Source organism: Amyelois transitella, chromosome Z (genome assembly GCF_032362555.1).
Source record: "Amyelois transitella isolate CPQ chromosome Z, ilAmyTran1.1, whole genome shotgun sequence".
Lineage (NCBI taxonomy): Eukaryota > Metazoa > Arthropoda > Insecta > Lepidoptera > Pyralidae > Amyelois > Amyelois transitella.
The window spans coordinates 13,641,918-13,664,263 of record NC_083535.1 but is presented as its reverse complement, the minus strand read 5'-3'; the positions used below and the strand labels follow the sequence as shown (position 1 = coordinate 13,664,263).

The following is a 22,346-nucleotide window of genomic DNA, read 5'->3' as shown; positions in this document are numbered from 1 at the left end:
AGAACTAAGATTTAGATAAGAGAAAAATCCCAAGTCTCAATTCTATCATTAAGCCAAACAGCTGAACGTGGCATATCAGCCTTTTCATGACTGTTGGCTCCGTCTACCCTGCAAGGGATGATAAGTAAGATGAGATTATAAGTATGAAAGCCTTTTCCTTGTTTGACTTTTACGCTCGGGACGTGACAAAGTATAGTATACACCGCTACTTAAAATGTAAAGAGATTTAAGGCAGACATAGTCGCGGGCAACAACTGGTCTAAATAAATATTTAATACTACTACACTTCTGATAGCGTGCCGTTTTTCTAGATGCCTGAATGTTTTCTTAAACAATTGTAAGTTATGGTATTTGTGAAGAAACGTGTAACTTGCGTATTTCCTCATGAAACACATTCACATTATAATTTTAAAATATTAAAGCTAGCTATTTTTATGACAAAGATATTAAGAAACATTATTAGAGATTACCCGAATCCACCGAGCTTGCTTGAAGAGAGTACCGAATGTGGATGAAGAGAAAGAAGTATGCAGATATCGTGGCAAATGGAAAGATTTAGTCTCTGCCCACCCCTCCGGGAAAGAGGCGTGATTTTATGTATGTGTGTATGTTATTAGAAGAATTATGTTTCATACCAACAGCCTACCAACATTTTGTCGTAAACTACATAAGTTAGTTTGAATCAAGTTTAGTTTAATTTAGAATGTAGCTCAACCCATCTACGAAGTTAAACCTAAAAGCAGTTTTATATAAAAAAAAAACTTCACAGCTCAAAAACCAGCACATCATACTTCCAAAAGGGTATAAGTTTTTTAATCTCAAATAACATTACGCAGCGCCCTTACCGCCTTAAAATTAAGGTCTCAATTCGCTGCCCCTAGCAATTAGTGCGTCTGTGAAAGTAGGCATAAATCTTGGCTTCAAGAACTTTATTTATGCGACTGAAAAGCCTCGACACGATTCATATTTTACGCTTTTCTGAATTTACAGCTGTATTTATTTCAGTTTCTTACAGGCAATGCGGTGTTATTATACTTTTTTCACGCCAACTGTATTTATTATTGAAAACAAATTATTTTTAATATCACACCAATCGTTGCATGAAACGTTGCTATTGATGGAGCAAAATTATGTAGGTATATACATATAAAAGAATCGTAGCAACTGGAAAGTGTATGTATAAATGATTTATCTTTGTAAACCACCACCAATGGCATCTCTGCCAGAGGTTAGTGAATCGGAATACAACAATTCCAAAATGCGACCAAAAAGTCAGCCACAACGCATCGCGGCTCCAGTCTTACGCAAAAAAAAAAAATCTCGTTAAAATGGCGTCGGCACGGAGGCTCTTTGCCGAAAAAAATCTCGATCAATATTTGGAGGTAGAGTAGAGTAGGACCGAGATATGTAATTGGCCGAGGGGGAAATTTATGGAGGCTCTCGCTCGATCCCGAGGGATCTTGATATGGCGACCCGGCGACAATATAATAGCTATACGGGGCTCGGTTTCCCGATATTTCAGTTCACAAGCGCACGGCCGAGACATTTTGATTTATGTCGCCAGCATTTTAGTCCAATTTAAGGGCAGATTTATATAGATACCGTTTACAGCAGATCATATGGGAACTGTACCATTTTCCGGGTTGAAAGGTATATCAGTAAAATATGTACGCTATATTTAAAAAAATGTAGTGTAGCAAAACCTTGCAGAGGTGACAAATATATGATACTACTTACAAATTCACTTGCGTTTATAATTGATGCAAAAGATATAAAATGCCGTGTGTTTCCCAGCACTTATAAAAAAAAGGACCTCTCCATCTCTTTCCCATGTATGTCGTAAAATCGACTAAGGGTTGGCTTATAAACTTGGGATTGTTTTTTAGGCGATGGGCTAGCAACCTGTCACTATTTGAATCTCAATTCTATAATAAAGGCATACAGCTGAACGTAGCCTATCAGACTTTTCAAAACTGTCTCAAAAATAACAAATAAAAGTGTGTTTAAATTTGATATTCAGGCACGTAATCATTATATTTCTAATGTTTATGATTACATGTGTTGTTAAAATCTAATACCAATATAAACTGATCGATTCACAATTTCAATCCAGTTGTCCTGCAATAGACTGCGATCAATTGAACACATTTCCACAAACCACGTCACAATAGCCCTGTTTCAGCCAACGCTTTCATATTGGCCGTAGTAATTGTTGTATGGACACACATGTATTTCCTGTTCCAAACGGTTAATTAATCAATTTGTAACTCCATTTAGTACATTGTGCTCATGGTGCAATAGAGCATTTTATCTGTATATCATTGACTAGCTGTGCCCGCGACTTCTTCCGCGTGGAATAGTTATTTTGGGCATCATTGAAGCCCTCAAAGATGAATAATTTACCCCGTTTTTATTCACATTTTCCATTATTTCTTTGCTCCTAATAGTTGCAGCGTGATGTCATATAGCCTAAAGCCTTCCTCGATAAATGGTATATTCAACGCAAAAAGAACTTTTCAATTCGAACCAGTAGTTCCTGAGATTAGCGCGTTCAAACAATCAAACTCATCAGCTTTATAATATTAGTATAGATTAGTATAGATGTGCAAATATAAAAGGATATTCTGCTGACGTTTAATTTTCTTCCTTTATTTTATGATTCGCTTCATGATCATTTTAAAACTACAGTCTATTCATTCTAAAAAGGATTTTTAAGACGCCGTAGATTTTTAATTAAGCCGGATACGATAGCGATGCGACTAAAAACACACTCTCCATCTAATTCCTCAGACTGGACATTGGGCGCGTCGGTGCGTCTGCTACCACTCACCTCGCTAACAACTAATGTACACTTCGGCACATCTTTCTACTTAGACCTTCATATTGGGATGATTTGTTTGGTCTGCGGCTCCTTAATACCAGGGCGGTTTCAAAGGCCTTTGTTGCAGTATCTCAAACAACACGTGCGGTGTGTGGGTCATTGTGCCCCTGTGTGGACGAATTATTAGGACTTTATCCCATTTTTGTGTAGGCAAATATTTTTGGATCTGAGCTGGACCCCGATGGTGAAGGCGTGAAAACGGATACACAGTAATCTACATTTTCTATCTATAAAACTACAATCAATTTCGAAACAATAAATTCAGAAATTACTGCTACAACACCAAATTATTTACTTCGAAAAGTACCCATTTTAGAAATGTCTATCAACATGCTTAATCATGATGGATATGAAAATAATAGGAACAAATATTTCACAAGTCTTCTCCTGTCTTGGTGAAAATTCCCTGCACACTGTGAGTAGTATCTACACCCTAAATCCACACTGTCTGTCGGTTAGTCTGTTAAGCTTCACGACAAAATGGCAGGACTGATATTGACGAAACCCATGAAAACAAAGCCTAGTAAGCAATTAATTGCTAAACCTTCCTATGATCATTATTGCTACTATCATAAAAGTGAAATTCCTCAAATAAAACTAGAACAGGCTTTGCCCCTCTCAATACAGTTTCACATAGCGGTCTTGGAGGCACATAATCTTGGCGGGGGTGAAAACCAGGGGTTTATATATTGGAACCCCTTCCACGAGGGAAACTTCAGACAATCTCCGACCTCAATTCATTTACAACCTTAATCCTAACTGCTATATAGTTGAATTTACGATACGATCACAAATTAATGTTTGTCATGTAACTAAAATTTCTCATGTTCGTGTTTCGTCGGATTATTTTCTTGAATACAATTTTCTTCTTGTGATAAGAACAGTTGGATTTTTATCTGATATTGTTTGATTAACACGTTCAATTATATGTACATTTACATATTTGTTTTATGGATTTTAATAAAAATCTTAAATCATGACTAAGAGCTAAGTTGAGCGCATAGTGGTATCAAAATTTTGTTTTACCACAGGTTAATGAGAAAGGTATCGAAACGAGTCATATTGATGATCAAAAATAACTGTAATATGTAATAACTTACCTTTTGTGAAGTTCTGTGGGAAGAGCGATGTCCAGAAATCTAAATGATGATACTTGTTACAAACGGCTGAGACATTTAAAGCTATATATACGTACCTCTTTAAGTCAGTTACTTGAAAAGTCAAGTCAAATCTGGAACACAGACCTAATCCATCAGTTAGATAACCAGATAATTGATTGTTTCAAAAGCATAATAGATTAACGATTAACATATTTGAAATTACAGAATTGATCTTAAACAAAACATAAACGTTGTTTTTAGGTTATTACGGTAGCCTTTCCGTCCGTTAACTATATATTTCAAAGCTGAAACTGACACTTTAAGAAAGTCTTTGAACGGAAAACAAACAAACAAACAGATAAGCATCATGTTACGTTTTGTTTATACATTCGCCTTTGCATTCGCGTCGCTATCTAGACAAACAATTCGCATTAGCGTTCTACTGTATCTTAAGTGATATGTTTTAGCAATTCAGCACCTTGTTTTGACTGGAAGTAAGATTGTTTTGGAACGAGTGAAGAAAATGACAATTTGTATGTAATTATCTTGCTGGAAGGTCTCGATTAAAATACTGGTGAATATTTTACGAACATAGTGATGTAAATGATGTGATAGCTAAATTTGGAAATGAGTTAATTGACAGTAATTATGGCAGCCACAAAAAGTAAAAAAAAATTGGCCGCCAGAAATCTTTATTACTGAAATTCATTGCCTATAAATGTGCTTTATAAATAATTATTAAAAAAATATTATATGATATATACCGATCAACAAAAAAAAACTTGAAATTTTTTACAATTTATTCTATAAAATTCAAACGAGTATGATACAATTTTAAGATATACCAGTTCTGTTAAAATAAAATGTCAGACCACTATACAGCCAGATGAAATACTTATACCAGTAATGACCTGTGTTATTTACCACTATACTTGCCAGGTCACGTGTCTCATCTTCCCTAACCCAGAGGTTTATTAGCCAGAAAGGGAGAGAAGATAAGACATACGCACTTTTATACTTCCAAACAAAACATCAGCGTACAAAACCAAAAAAAAATTACCTGTAGAACCCTCTTGGGCAATCCAGTCTTCTGACTCAGCTGCTTCAAGTCCTTCGCGTCAGGGTTGTGGTTGATGGTGAAGTAGGACTTCATGGTGCGGAGCTGGTGGTGCTTGAAGCTGGTGCGCATGCGCTTCGTGCGCGACGTGGTGCCCAGGCCGCCGCCGCCGCGGAAGCCCAGCTCCAAGTACTCAGGGTTCAGATCTGGGTGAGAGAAGAGATGCTGATAGCTATTTGAGATTTAGTCAAGTTTCCAATTGCTTTTGGTGATGGTTATCAGTATCGTATGGATTTAATAGAATAATCATTGAAATGAACAGGTAGACTTTACGTTTCGTCTACTAGTCAAGCAAAAGTTATAAATTTTCTTAAAATAATTGAAAATGGGTTTTTGACCAAGTTATTAATAAGAAATTGGAAATACAAAATAATGTAGAACCTGTAAGACACATAAAAAAATAACATTGAAAGAAAAATTTAAATATATTTTGGTGATTTCACACATGCTCTAAAAAAATCATTACTTACATTTTTTCCATCATATTGGGACTATACTATACGTATCATTTGTTGTAATGTCTTTTCCACATTAGTTACTAAATAAATTTGCAGTTAGGGAGAGGATTATGTAACTTCCATATGTTGGGTATCACGATTTCTTTAAAAAGAAATTGTCATTCCTCGTTACTGGCTCACTCGACTAAACCTCATAGTTACCATAGAAATTCTCATGTGAACTTGTAAAAATCCAATTAGAAGTTCCATGATATAAGAACATGCCCAAATTTCAACTAGAAGAGGATCAGACTTGTCTTAAAAGCAACCGTTTCTGTAATATTACCGTTTCATTTAAAATACATCTTCAATTCCCAATACAAACAATATTTCAGAGTCATTATCATAAAACAGTTCTACGATAAACCAGGTTCAATCCTCTTCAAAACAAAACAATTACGAGCGTCCAATTTAAAAATAAGTGGTAATTTAAATATAGTAAGTAAGTTGTGTAGGAAATATTGCAAGAATTCGCAATGCCAATTCGCTGATTGTTACAGTACTCCCAATAAATTGACAATTGGCTGAATTAATTCGTATTAACACAAGCTCGCCGGCGATAACGCGGAATATTTACATGTAAGAATGTAATTACATTAATTGTTACTGCATTTATGACACTGGAGCGCGCATAAAGATAATGTTACTGATAGGCGACCGTGAATTACAAGCACTTACATTTGCCATTCAATATTTGCCTACTAATCGCGAATTGTGAAATTAAACCGGACTCTAGACCTCCTGGACTCATCCCCAAGGAAGACACAAGTTTATAATGAGATGCGTAATATATTTTTATATGAAGTAAATAATTCTTATTTTTTTTAATAAGGTTATTGAAACCTAAGTTATAAATTTAAGAATTGCTTGCGCATCCAAGCTAGCAGTTTTAAAAAATCTTCTCATATTTTGATAAGATTTTTAATTTGATGAATAATGAAGTAATATATACTTAGTTTATTTACTTCAGTTTTACAATAACTTTGAAAATAATTCACTGACAGATAGTATGCAAATAACGCAGATATCTATAAGTATTTTGTTACGTGAGCCACATTTAAATATTTTATGTTCATTATTACCTACGTGTGTATTTATTTATTTTTATCGGAATTCTTTCAATCCAAGTATCGATTCTTACTACAATATTTTAACTAGACGGTAATAGAAATTTAATAAATTAAATGAATAGGGTATGTATATTTATCTTTTTAAAGTATAAATATGTTTATGTATATGCTTATTTAGGAAATATTTATTTTTGGAAGACACCATTTTCAATTAGCATTTATTCTGCTTTAAATAATCATTAACAATAATAAACTTTAATTAAAAATGTATTTTTAAATAAACAAAAACTTATTACTAAATAAACATTTTCTTTTTTAAATTAGTTTTAATGTAACGTTTCCTTTACTTAAAACGTATATAATAAAACACATAATAAGATAAGGATTTTCTTAGTAAAAATTTGAGATAAATGGTTTATAAATCGTCCCCTGACAGAGCCAAAGCACCCAGAACACCAGACAATGGGTTACTGATATCAAGGTGTGAGAATCGACACGGCCCGATCAAAGGCGTGTACCCTGACAAAAACAATGTATCATAACCTATAAAGCGACCGGTTCAAAATGTTCATAGTTTAGTTTGTTCATTTAAAAGAATAGAATAGAATAGATTTATTTTCAAAATTGGATACAAGGTATCACTTATTGACGTAACATCTAATTATAACTACTACCGCTTCCAAAGCGCATGTGTAGAAGCAGCGGCGGAACAAACAACACTGCAGCATTTTCATCGGACGTCAATTTACAAATACTTATTGCACAAAAAATAAATGTACAAAAGGCGGACTTAATGCCGTTTGGCATTCCCTACCAGTCGACCAGCTGACCGAACAGAAAAACTTTAAGCTATTTTGTGTGTAGGTACAATCAGAACAAACCTTGAGAGCTTTGGCTATAAATAACTTATACTTCTTGAATTATATTATATTATAAGCCTATAAATTGTTTAAACACTTATTGGTAGCTAAACAATTCAAAAATAACTAATTATGGTTTAACCTCATATCGGACCTAAAGGCTCGCATAATTGTATTAAAGTACATCTTCTACATTATAATAATATTATGAATGAGAAAACTAGTTTGTTTGAAATAACTAACAAACTAAGGATCTTGTATTGTAAGTATATGATGGTTAGTTATAAGGCCTTGTTTGCGCAACTTCTAGCTTCAAAGCGATCTTGTATTTTTAATGTGACCCTATATCCGACTTTCATACATACATATCATCACTCTATATCCCTTACGGGGTGGACAGAGCCAACAGCCTTGAAAAGACTGAAAGGCCACGTTAAGCTGTTTGGCTTTTTGATAGAATTGAGATTCAATTAGTGACAGGTTGCTAACCCATCGCCTAAAATAAGAATCCCAAGTTTTTAAAACAATCTCTTAGTCGCCTTTTACGACATCCGTGGGGACGAAAAGTAGTAGTCCTATTCTTTTCTCTATTGGTGCCGGGAACCAACACGGCATCGAATTTCCTTCAAAATGTAAATATCATAACCCCTCTTTCCGTCTCTGTCGGGCAAGACCTATAATGTTTTAACACTTCTTCTGGATTCGTCCTGGTTTCCCCGTTCCAGGGCTGCAGGCGAACAATTAGCGGTGTAATTATGCAGGGACCCATTGGAGCATTCTACTTGCTTAGCGTAGCAACTAATGGTCTCGGGTGCAAAGTATAGTATGCACAGAACTAGCACTTCATATGGTACAGTTAGTTAAATAAACATAAAACTAGCCATTGCCCGAGATTTTGTTCGCCGTAAAAGTTAACTGAAAATTGGACAAAGCCTAACACGTCTATGAAAACCGCATTTAAATTGGAACAATCGTTTTCGCGTTTTGCGAGTACAAATATACAGACAGAAATATTTAAATCATTCTTTTTACGTCTACTGGTGTCATATAGACAGACATCGGTCAGTTACTATTTTATTATATGTATGGATTGCGAGTCTTTCCCGGAGAAGTAGGCAGAGACTATATTTGGCATTATTAGGCATTTGTCATGGTCTGTGTATATCCCTTGTCGGTAAAGGTACTGTTAAATGAATTATAATTATACAATTTACAAAGTACCAATCATAGATTTACTTATCATACACCTTTTATAAAAAAAATTAAAGCAATATTATATAATCATACCATTGTCAATCACGCTATTTTCTTTCAAAGGAAGACTGTGTGATATCATTATTGGAACAATGTGATATGTTGAATAACGAAGACGTCTTATCTGAGAATAATCATAATTAATCTCTGATCAGCTTTAAGTGTTTTTTTAATCGAAGCATCCATTTCATTTAGACATCACTTTTTATGCATCCTTCTCAAAAATTTCTTTCTCCATTCTCCATATTATTTGTCCAACATGCGTAAGTTACCCTTCTATCCTCTCGTTATTTTTCACCCAAGGCCCGATTCGCATAAAATTCCATGCTTTCGAAGGCAAGTCGCACTCCAAATTACTTTTTTAATAGTTCGCTGACAAGCGTGAACCGTGCTCTTGCAACGTAAATGTAGGAAGTGTTACGAAGGCGTGTGGAACCCATAAAATGCATTCGTACTTATATAATTTGTACGCACAGTACAAATTTTCGACTCAACAAAATCTTAATAACATACATAAGTACATACATAAAATAAAGCCTTTTTCCCGGAGGCAGAGACTACATGTTTTTGCACTTGCCACGGTCTCTGCATGCTTCTTTCGCTTCATCCACATTCATAACTCTCTTCGAGTGACTTTTTGCCAGAACGTCCTTAATTTGATCAAGGTACATTCGTCTAGGCCTTTCCATCCACACTCTTAATTAACTTTTTGATTTTACTACAATAACAAAACTAAAACCAAACGCAAGGTATTGTTCCATCTTAATTTATTTCTCTTGCTAAAATAATAAAGGCCGCCTTCCACCAATCTGAACTGCGATCCGTGCTGACGCAGTACAGTGTTTACTTGCCATTGATATACGAACTCGCCATAAACACACGACCAGCTCAACTAGACACTTTCGCAGCTATGAATCTCACTTTAGATCCTGCAAACGGTAGGACTATAGGGAGGTCAGGGGACCAAGTTATACTGGCCAAGCATAGTCCCTTCGGGCGTTCGTGCGAAAACGCTCTGATGGAGATAGAAATGTTTAATTTTTGCCTCACGACATATTTTGTATGCTACCACCATGAGATGACATACAATTTTGCTATTACAAGCTAAGTTGACATCGCAAAAGATGATGTGAACAAAATAACTTTAAACTTAGGATAAAGTGTCTGTAACCAGACCCCGAAGCATAGCGGTGGAGGGTGAACCATTCGAAGATATTTTGCAATTCAATTAACAAACAAAAATGTTTATTATGTGCCAAAAATAAAAAAAAATACAACACACATAACTCAAAACTTCACGTAGAGTTGTCCCGTCGCATCATTTTATCAAAATAAAGGATCGACAAAACGTCGCGTCCGCTAAAAGAAGACATTATTAATAGATTGGGACACAAAATGTACGAAGATAACGCGCGGGCGCATAGAAAAACGTCTCGAGAAAAAAAAACGGGTGGGTTATAAAAAGATCATTCTGATCTCATAAATCGTACGCACCATTCATGTTTTAGAGCCGGCAAAAAATGAGATTTCCTACGCGATAGCGTTCCGTCCGGTGGCCGGCTTTTTATTGCGCTAAGCCGTCATGACTGTGCGGAAAGAGAAGTCGAACGTCTCAAGAGAAATATGGAATGATTAACGCTGCTCGGCCGCTACAAGTGGTTGTAATACAAGCCGGTAAAGATTTCTCGGATTGTCAGCATTCCTCAAGAAGGGGAGAATTATAAAATTGGTCGGTGTATGCGTTGTATCACATAACGACAGCGGGGGTCGCTACCGGCGCGCCGTAACTCACTCGCCGTCGCACGTCCGTATTTCGTGCGGTTATTACTAGTATTTAAAACGGTCGAGTTATATGGCGACGATAGATATCAAAACGGACATTGAGACGACTAAATGTAAAATGGACTAGTGATGTTTCATGTTGCAAGACTGAAGTCGATACGATATTTTTTTTATTAAAAATTTGAGATAGATACCAACATAATCAAATACACATTCGTATTTATTACCAAATCAGACGAAAACAGAATAAGGCAAAAGTTTTATTTTCTAACAAGAATTTGACTTAGCCATAGTTTCATACATGGACATTATAGTACAATCTGGTAGTGATTAACATTTCACTCCAGAAATTCGTGCTTAGTTATTGCCTATATAATATCCAAACACAGGTATGATAGCATATTTAAATAGACGCAGTTCTATTACTAATGCTAATTTTTATATTTAAATTCTAACTATTTCATAAGGGGTCCTAGCGTGGTTGATAATATCCAGGAGGACATTTATTTTCTTAAATTCTCATTTACATAAAACCAAATATGATAAAATAACAAAAATATTTTAATTTTAATAAATAAAATTAATAAAACAACAAGGTTAGATCTTTAATAATTTTTTTTATAATTTTGATTAACATTCAAATTTAATGTTAATCAAAAAAAAATTCGTTTATTTTTAATACAAATATGCTTTGTATTAAAAAAAAATAACACTAAATGCACAATGTTTTATTGCCAAGTAAATTTATCGACTGTGTCCCATCCCTACGGCGACCGGACCCGAGCTAAACAAAACTTATCACAATTTTAATGGGTACCGCATCGTGTATTTTTATTTGCTGGCACATATTAATAAAATCCAATGGTTTTAGATTTAATGTTATTTGTAAACGCCACCTTATGGAGACTAAAAAAAGTATGTTTATTGAATTTTGACATGCGTTTGAGTTAACCCTAAATTAATCGTTAATAGTGCAGAAACGGTTGGTGGCGTTCGTTATTTCAAGAAGTTTATTAAAAAGATAAATAAGTTTCTTTTTTTTTTTCAAAATACGTTCCCCATTTTTCTGTGTCAATCTATAATTTAGTATGATGATTCGTTACCAGACGATTCTTAAATTGTTAATTGAGCTTTGATTTATTTATAAATAATATTCTTAAGATATATTCTAAAACTTAACTTTTGAGATAACTTTTGAGATTATAGACAATACAAAAGCAAAATATACCTACTCACTCATATATCAGATCTCAGTGGCACTCACCACTTTGGCTCCTAAAAATTGAACAGTGTACCGGCGGGTAGAGGTCGTGGCAATAAATAAGTCGTCGGTTATAATGCTATTGGACCCGCGGCCACTGATACAGATGTCCCGGGGAAGATAGCGGCACCCGGTACATGGATATCACATTAACACGCCGTCTTCACAGCCTGGCCCGAATCGCAAGGCGGACTTATGAAGACATTAATATCGATTAATAATTGAGCAAGCTGTGGATGCTGACGCACTGATTAAGAAGTTAATCAAGAGAACCGCTCATTAACTTAGGTCTATTCTTTTGGGCGATAGATAAGCTACTTGTCGCTATCTGAATTTCAATTCTGTTGCTAAGTCATCCATCTATCCGATACTTAAATATATGAGTAATAAATATATATAGGTATATTTTTTTTATTAAATTGCACACAGCAGTTTTTACGTAGTTAATTTATTAACGGTTTGAAGATTTTTTTTTGTTTAACGCATGGTATAATTCAGTGGCAATGTAGTACAGCGGCACACTAAATATAGTCTTTTATTAGTGGTCTGGGCCGCGTTGTGAATAAATCCTAAAAGTGACTGACTAAAAAGACCGCGGCACGGTTAGGTCACCTACCATTACACAGGGTTAACAGAATAAACATCTTAATATGTGAATAAAATAATTAAATAATTTTTATTCACTGTAATAGTTATCAGTCAATAAAACGTATTATATTGAGTTTGTCTTTTAAGTGGTTTTGTGAATTTGGTTCTAATGCCACCGTACAAGTAAGTATATTTTGGTTGTTATTATTAGAACTATAAAAAAATCTTACCTCCTCTATGTATCACGTTAGCAAACAATAATAGCCACAGCCGTATCTATAAACTAAATATAAAATTAAGATTGGTATAAGCTATAAACTTTAACTGTTAGCGCATAAATAGCTAACAGGCATTCTTTACTAACTAAATAAATTAAAATCTCTTAAAAAAACCGTACACACAATAACACTGCAATAAAGAACGTCGTTCGCTAATTCAAAAATAAAAAACGTTATAGCAATATTCCAATTATAAATTAAAAACGACATCCAGTAATCAGGCGCAGCTTCTGCGCGCGCGCACAAAAACGCCATTCCCATCATTGTATTATGAAACCAGTACTGAAACTAGTATAGAGGCATTTCATGACCCCCTCGTTACAATTTGTCCCATCGTTAAGAGGGGGAAAAAAGTTGGTATGGTATGGATTAATCATGATTCATGACGAAGAGAGTGCGCGGGCTGTGTGATGCGAATTTTGATAAAGTGGAACTTACATTATTATCACGTATATAAATATCCGTTGCGCGGTAGACAGAGCCAACAGTCTTGAAAAGTCTGAAACGCTACGTTCAGCATATAAATGAAATGTGGAAACATGCTACAATTGGGTTGGAATCGTTTCACTGACAGATTTTCGGCCTACGAACAGTTTTGTGACAATTTTTTTTAAATAACGTTCAACGAGAATCTGTTGTCATTTATTGTTCTCAATATAAAATACATTTTACTTTAATACACATATAAAATTTTTGAAATCATCTCGATGTAAGCGTAAACACATTTTCTTAACTAGAATTATATGCCAAAAGCTTGCTGTAAGCTACACAATAGTAACTACACGTCGGCTGCCTGTTCTCTTAAGCTTGTCTTGTGACAATTCTCGAACAACGCATTAAATCTAAATTGTATATTTCCCAGCGCACCACACAGCCACAAACATATAAAACGCATTGGACTTTATTTATTTTCACTAGAGCACAAAATGTCCCCGCGGCCGATATACATCAGAAATTTAAAAAACAAAGAAAGTAAAAACTGAACATCTTCGAATATTGTTTTATTTGAATAAAGAAGTGTTTATTTTTAATCAACTACCGTCGGGCACGGAACGCGGCCAGTATCGGCGATCGTCGGAGTCGGACGCTACCCGAACTGGCCGCTACAGAAAAAAAAAGGAAAAAAAAAAGAAAAATGTCGGGCACACTTTTTGGCGGGAAATAAATCACCAGCCGTAGATGCGGCCATACTAAATTTATGGCGGCACCGCAATGAAACCGAACTGGTAGAAAATACTAAAAACAATAAAAAAAAGGAGGGAAGGTGTGTGCGTCACGTAGAAACACAGCAGATGTGACAACTTCATTACGAGGTATAATTTACTTCGCTCCCGTTATTGAAGTAGGAAGCATTATTTTTTTTTATCTGGCCGCCTGTTAGTAGGTAATTTATGGTCACACAACTTAGGGAACACAGGTTCTGTCGCCGACAAAAAATGTGGAGGAAGCAAACGTTTCAACAACGGGATTTACAACGAAATGATAGTATTAGTATCATCGGCAAGAAATTATTCGAATAATATATGTAAATGTAACTTGTCAAAATTTTGTTACGAATTAAGCCACTTGTCCATATCCGGTCCAGCTTGATTAGATAAGAGTGGTCAGTTTGTATAATCTGCGGTAATTCTAGGTATTTCGTTCAAATTAATTAATTTATTATTCTATTGATAAATGCACTAGTTATTGAAATTTAAATAATGAATTTAGTAATTTCTGTGGACCTCTGTATTGTACATTATTATTATTAACATCAATTAAAAAATCTTCCATGTTAAATTTAACCTCATTTCATAATAATAGAGATTACCCAGTTATAAGCAGTTGGAGCCGTTAGATAAGGGATAATAACTCAATGACACTTCAAAATAAAACCGAAGTAAATCCAAAAATTTCATATTTTATTTCTGCCTGAAAGATAGATAGATAGATAAAACTCTTTATTGCACCATAAGAGTAAAACATATAATCCAAAACAACATAAAACAGATAGAGATGGTGCAAAGATAATCACTATAGGACACGGTATATTTTACTAACATCAGGATTAACTTATATATATATATATAGGTATATTAATAAATATTTAAAAGGTTGTCCGTCTATCACACTTCCACACCTAGACAGCTGAATTATTTTGAAAATAAATTTGGTGTGGAGTTTAGTTGAAAACCATGGCTAATTTTCGCGTCCAAAGTCACGGGTAAAAACTAATATGTGTAAAAATGTTAAGATAATTGCAAATAACCTGTAAATACACGGTGTTATTAATGATATGCATAACTCGGTCACGTGCTGAAGGCGTAGTACCGCCACGCCCAGCCCCGCCCCGCGCATGCGTTACATACGTGCGCCGGTGCGTGTGCGCACACCGACTGTACTCATCATATCATAAAACATATCATCCTATACTAGTTTCGCTTCAGAGGTAATTTCCAAAAAAAATCACTTTTTTGTCTGTTCATGTTCCGAACATCATCAAATACGTTCAAGTACATTTTGAGATTATTCGTTAGAAACAATTTTTATTTGAATCTCGGTTCTATCATTAAGCCAAATAGCTGAACGTGGCCATTCAGTCTTTTCAAGACTGTTGGCTCTGTCTACCCCGCAAGGGATATAGACGTGATCATATGTATGTATGTATGTAACAATTTTTACCTTACGGCAATATCCTAAAAAAAAAACATGTTCCTGTAATATGCCGTGTGGTTCCCGGCACCAGTACAAAAAAGAATAGGACCACTCCATCTCTTTTCCATGGATGTCGTAAAAGGCTAATCTTTCACTTCATCCACATTCTTAACTCTCTTCGTGCAAGCTCGCCAGTTTCGGGTACTCTTGACCTGACCTTTTGCCAGAACGTCCTTAATTCGATCAAGATACTTTGTATTGTAGTGTAGTACCGGGAACCACACGGCACATAAAGAATTCTCCATGAAAATAACAACATGAATCCACTATGTTACTGTCGGCATAAGCCCACTATTCGCCAGATACCTGACAATTACCACAGACTCGCTATAAAGCCCATAAAAACTGCATCGCGTAGGTATTCTATAGAACTAAATCCCGTGTTATATCGAAATTCTCATCTTGTGGTATTCCACACTCGCCATAAAAGTGCACAAAGCAGCTGAGGTTGTAGGAACAGAAGTGGTTCCTTTTACATCCACACTATTCATGAAGAGAAAGGACTTGACGTGCCGTGTGGTTACCGGCGTCAATGTAAAAAATAATAGGAAAACTCAATCTCTTTCCCGCGGATTCGGTTAAGGCTTATAAACTTGGGATTCTGGGCTATTATTGCTAGTATATGCTTATGTTTTTAGGTAAGTTTTTCTCTAGTTTAGGCCTATCAGTCTTGCAAGACTGCTGGCTCCGTCTACCCCGCAAAGGATTTAGACGTGTTCACATGAATACAAGGCCATCACCTCACAAATGAATCACAAAATAAGTCTATCCCTTAGACGCCTTTTACGACATCCATAGGACAGAGGCGCAGTGGTCCTATTCTTTTTTTGTAATTGTACCGAATACCTCACGAACGAATGTAAGTATATATGTATTAGTTAACTCTCAATGTCTCTAAGATCTTGTTCCCATAATTAGCCACCCAGTCAAAAAGGTAAGTGCGCGTGAGTCGCAGAAGATAGTGACGTGACCGACCCGCCGGCGACCCGACACTACGTGACCGTGTTGCCCCGTGTCACGGCATCACCCAGGCGTCCTTATTCACGTGCCTGGTGACACCAGAGTAACCTCACTATCTGATGAAGAAGGCTGTTGATGTTTTGTGAGATAAAGTGGAACTGTTCATCACAAAAAAAAACTATAGCCTGCGGATTCTTCCGCATAATTTTTTTTATGTGGATGGAGCGAAGGAAGTATGCAGAGATCGTGGCACGTGGAAAGAGGTAGTCTCTGCCTACCCCTCCGGGAAAGAGGCGTGATTTTATGTATGTATGTAATTTTATTTTGATTTGGAAATGGCAACATTTTATTTGTAATAATTCGTTAAAATATTTCTAAACCCATTTATGTAGGTGACGTGAAAAAGTATAAACATTAAACATATTCCTTAAATAAAAAGCAATAGTAAATTCCATTGGTTTTTAAAATAAATTCTGAAATGACATTTCTATAGAAATAACAATTTCAGACTCTATGTCAGTATGTGTATTTTATGATGTATTATCTAATAGGTTCAAACAATTTTATAGGTACTGTTTTACACTGCTATATTTGTTTACAAAATACACGCATAAATTTCAAATTTAAATCTTTCATTCATTATTATGGGATACTTCATATGACTTATCATAATATTTGTCATATCTTTTGGTTGCACAACATCGGTTGACGTCAAATTAATTACTTAAAACAAGTAGTAGTACTTAGTTTACGGCCGCTTCCAAAGCGTCAGTGCAGTAGAAGCGGTAACAAACTGCACTGCAGCATTTTCTTCAACAACGTCAACTTCACAAGTATCTGAGTGTTACATTGTCTGCGTGTGATCATTACGAGCTTGTAGATGCTCATTTCATATAATATTCAATAAAATATATTTTTTACAAAAACGGTAACGGTTAACGGCCAATCGAAAAAATAAAAACCATGTTATAATGATATTACGTGTTGTGAAGTTTTTGCAAGGAGCCGCTCCCAGCAGGGCGCCGCAGAGGGCGGCGTCAGCTGACTGTCACCAGGCGGCCTAATGTGGGCGCCTTCGGAAAAAATACTAATGATTTTTGACAATCCATGCTAAAATATCTATATTTTGAGAGCTTCGGTGGCAAAGACCGCCAATTAAAATTTTTAAGGAATGCAAAACGAACTGTACAGCCGAAGTAACCGGCAAAATCTGATCAATCTCAGCCTCGAAAATCGGCCATTAAATCCCAATATATAGAGTTAAAAACGGTTTTAGTGCGACGAATAACCGCCGATATTTCTCCCAATGATCATTTAATAGACCGAAAATGTCGATACGTATTTTTGAGCAATGCAGCGTGGGCTCGTTAGGGCCCCGCGCCGCGCCCCGGGCGCACGCAGCGCGTGGGAGCGGGCCGCTCCTGTCGCCTTTCACCGCATTACGCAAACCTACGTTCCCTTATAATTGTAATGGCGGACGAGTCGTCCGAAATGGATCGCTAAAAAACTAGACCGATCCGCGAAAATGGCGGTCGTGCAAAAAGCAGCTTGACCAAAAGCGGAGCGAGCGCTGCGCCGACGCAGGCCATGCTATTCCAACGGTCCGCGGCGAAGTGTCGCATAATTTATTAGTGGGAGGCGATCGGATTGTGGCTGACTAATCACTTAATCTCCCGCCTCGGCAGGTGCACGCTCGCCTAGCTCTTATTAGGCAAATCGTGAACCTTATTCGTACTGAGAAATTTTATAAAAACACCAACGATGGCATTGTTTGGCGAGTTTATAGCCGGCGGCTTTTTGTGAGTCGTTCGGGCTATTGTCGAGATGACAAAACAGACGGTATTTAGCACATGCTCCATGTATTATTGCAAACATCGCGAGATATGAATAACAACTCGGTTTCGTTGATACAATTGATGTCTAAATAATTGATACTTGTGTGGATAACAACAAGTCATTTATCGCACCTTATAAATATGGCTTCATATAAGGATACCAATAAAGTTGAACGTTTAAGTCTCGAAAGGACATAAATAATATATATCATTCATTCAATCTATGTATGTTTATGTATGAGCCTAATATTGTGTTGTGTTTATAAACACACTGAAGCAACTTATCCACGATATATATAAATTTCCCCGGCAACGCCGCTATGATTATAATTTTATTCATAGCTTCCCTCATTATAATTCATCATCGCCACAACTTACACAATGACTGACAAATATACCTTACCGCCGCCTTATCCGGGAGGAGATTTATATGTTACATAGTCAGGGACGGGTCCTCGTATTTCGGTATCGTTTGCCGGGGGGTGGGCACCCACTGAAAGCGGATACTCATAAAAAGTATAATTACCTTCATACCTACCGGCCATAAAGACCGGGAAACCAAACACTCGAGATTGCTACAAAAAATACACCCAAGAATTTCTCTTTAGGAATTTTTATAAAAACTCTTTGTAGGTTAGCCTTTGAAGTCTAGACTTACAATTTTATAGCCTGATAACTCGGCAGGCAGTTTTGTATTGTAATAGGCGATTTTTTGGGTCGGGCACGTTATGGTCGAGGAATAAACCTTCATGGCTAAATACGAGTTTTATGATGCGTATTTTCGCCGAGAAAAAGTTGTATAATTTTTGTTTTCTAAATGAATATGCTACATATTGCGAATGGAGGTATTTGGAGGTCAAATTTTATACGATTTTATCTTTGATGATTTTTTTAGGTGCTTGATACAGATGATACTCAAGTCTTGTTTGCTTATTATACGAGTAATTAGGTTTTGCTTAAAATGTGTAAGTCATCATTCTGATGCATAAACTACCTAAATATGAAAGTATGTACTACTAAGTATATCATTTCATCAAATCATTCAAATGTTTTTTGGAGGTGGGCGTTGACATCTGCGACACAGTTTCATAACTTCTGCAGAAGTCATCGTTATCCTATGTTACTTGAATTGTACCTACTTGTTCTTGTTTCCAAATATTATAAAATATTATCATTTTCAAAAAAAAATATTTTCATCACAATCTCTCGCATCAGTATTTGTATTAAGATTAATAATCAGGTGGCCGATATATACTAAAAAAAAATAGATTAACGAGGCATCTCATGAAATGGGAGTACTAGACCGCTCTCATGCAATATTTTTCTCAATAAACAATGAACTTTTTGTACTGCAGCTCAAAATCAGAGTGCATTACAATGGCGCCGGTTAGCGGGGACTTCAACACGTTAAACTGGATGCAACTTTGTTTAAGATTAATACCCTCCTAACACGCGAGGGGCTAACAGTATATCTAATGCTCTCAATGTTTCGTATGTAATCTACAAAAGGCTTTTTATTTAGAAGTACACTATAGTTACAAACCAAATATTTCACTTAAGACTAACTAACTAATTGGTACTATGACCGAGACTGAAGCGAATAACGTGCACACACAGCATTTTAAAGACTGTTGGCTCTGTCTACCCCGCAAGGGATATAATCGTGATTATATGTATATATGTAAGTCGTAATTATATATATCTATGTAAGACGAAACATATACGAATAATTTCCAATTATGTGAGTCAGGTTTTTACACCAAGCGACTCTTGTATGACCTGTGCACCTTTGCCGGGGAACCTAACCCATATTGGATCATGGTAACTGCACATCCAGTTGTCTGAATCTGCCAATACAGGTTTCCTCACGATATTTTTCTGCACCGTACGAAAAGAGTCAACGCAACGCAAGAGTATGTAAAGAAAGTGCTTTGTGAGAAGGCTGATGATTACCTGAATGATAAAAACATCTGGCTTGAGCTTGGCACAGGAACCTCGTAATGAATTGTAGTTTGATTTTAACCTAAATCAAAATTCAGTACACTCTGTACGTAAATGTATTTATAATTGCCAAACCGTAAAAAATATATTTTTTTATTATTAAAATTTCGTATAAGTCAATTAATTACAACAATTTATTCTCTCGTCCACATTTGGATAGTTGTGAAGTTGACGTTGTCGATGAAAATGGTGCAGTGCAGTAAACTTAGTTTTCAGTAATTTATTTAACGAAGAAGAATCCCAAGTTTATTTATTAGCTTTTTCCCCAGTCGCCTTTTACGACATCCATGGTAAAGATTATGGAGTGTTTCGTCCCAACCCGAAAATGTCATTTCCGCACAATCGATATTTTGCCGTAATATCATCAAGTACCTATAGAAGCGGACCAAAATGTCGGTTCATTGAAATGTGGCGGGTATGATGAACTCTGGATTACGTTCGACACGCGAGCGGCGGACACGTGAGAAACCTGTTTTTGCGTTATTTTAGAATAGCCCTAGGGCTCCGTACTAAGTTGTCCTCGGCTAGGCGGCGCGCAACGTTTTTATAATTGAAAGTTTCGCTAATAATTCAACACGCGGCTTTTTGCTGTCGGGTAGCAAGAAATGAAACATAGATAGTGTGTGTCAGCCATAGAATTTAGAATAATGTTAGGCAATAGAAATGCCGCATTTGAATTTATAGGAATGAAGTTTTACTTTTCAACGCTATAGTCAAAGTTCATCGCACACAATTTTATGCGCACCTGTAAAGCTGTAAAATTTATGTCACAATTGACATGCGAAATGAAACATAAAAAACAAAATATGCTATGATGCGATGACGTCACTACCATTTCTTGACACGTCACACTCACTAGCACTTACCACTTCTATAGTCTCACATTATTCAGAGTTCTATGGTACTAGCTAGTTTTGCGGTCACAATTTGAACTCGCCATAATATTGTAAAAGTGTACCAAGGGAAATATTTATAAAATTTTGCTCTTTTAGGCAATGGCTTGTCCATTTGTATCTCAATTCCATCATTAAGGCATCTAGTTAAGCGTTGCCTTCGAGCCTTGCTTGGCCTAAGGTCTGTTTGAAAGATGATAGCTACAGGTATTAAACAAACCCAACTTTATAATTCCTTTTAAGTAGTAGTAGTAGAAGCGGTAGTAGTTATAATTAGATTTAAATGATGTGACGTCAATAAGTGATACCTTGTATCCAATTCTGAAAATAAATCTATTATATTCTATTCTATTCTTTGGCAATAGTATAAAGAGCCACTTCTATCATCATAAAAAGATATCTTTTTTACAAGTCCTGTCATTATAATTTATAAAGAAGTTTCAATTGCATTCGTACACCTCAAGTAAATTGATCGCGGCATTTAGACGCACAGCCTGACCGACACATTAAACTTATAACACCCCGTTGTTTTTTCACCTGTGGGGGTTAAATAGACCGCGGCAATTTATTAGGAGTTTGAGAATTCCGGCAATCGGTAGCGGGGGCTTAATAACTCAGTTAAGGAGCCGGTGAACCGCGCACCAGCAATTTTTATGCCTTTCAATTAATTCCTCTGCTCCATTGACTTTGTAATTAGTGCAAAAAAATGTCTGCCCCCGTTCTTACTACGGTCGATTCGTTTCCCATAATACCGTGTAATACTGTTTGCATACTCAACTATGCATGTCCCGCTTAGATAGCTTCTTGTTAATTGAATTACCCTTTCTGCGCACGACTCAATTTTTTAATCATTTTCATTAACTTATTTTTTGGTTAGTGACATGCGACGTTGTTTTTGGAGCGGGAATTCTTTCGTGGGCTGAGTGCGGTGTCGGCCCCGCTGCCCGACAGATAATCGGACTGGTTTCGATATATCGACAAACTAAAAAAATCACTTTATAAAAAAACACACACACGGGAAGTCGCCGCTGATAATCTGGCGAGGTAAGTGCAGTTTTGACTTTAAATGTGTTAATAAAATTGTAAGCGTTTAGCCGGCGCAACGTTAATATATTTGAGTTCACAAAATGGCCGCGAGCGATGACGCGCGTTTTCAACACGTACGGCAGTTACTGCGTCGGCTTGTGTTATGCTAAATACTTTGTAATCACGACAAGTTATTGAGGTACTGCGGATGACATTGTAAAATAAAGAGGGGAAATTATGTAGGTAGAT

At 36.1% G+C, this 22,346-nt stretch overlaps 1 protein-coding gene across 2 annotated transcripts in view; it reads right to left on the bottom strand.

The window, feature by feature from the left end:
- LOC106129549 (protein apterous) overlaps positions 1-22,346 on the bottom strand; it is an 81,732-nt gene that overhangs the window by 10,143 nt on the left and 49,243 nt on the right. Inside the window, exon 5 of one of the 2 annotated variants that reach the window (XM_013328147.2) lies at positions 5,042-5,244. The exons of the other annotated variant lie outside the window; for it this stretch is intronic. Within the exon in view, the coding sequence (XP_013183601.1) occupies positions 5,042-5,244 (203 nt within the window). The remainder of the gene's footprint in view (positions 1-5,041; positions 5,245-22,346) is intronic. 2 annotated transcript variants of the gene reach the window in all.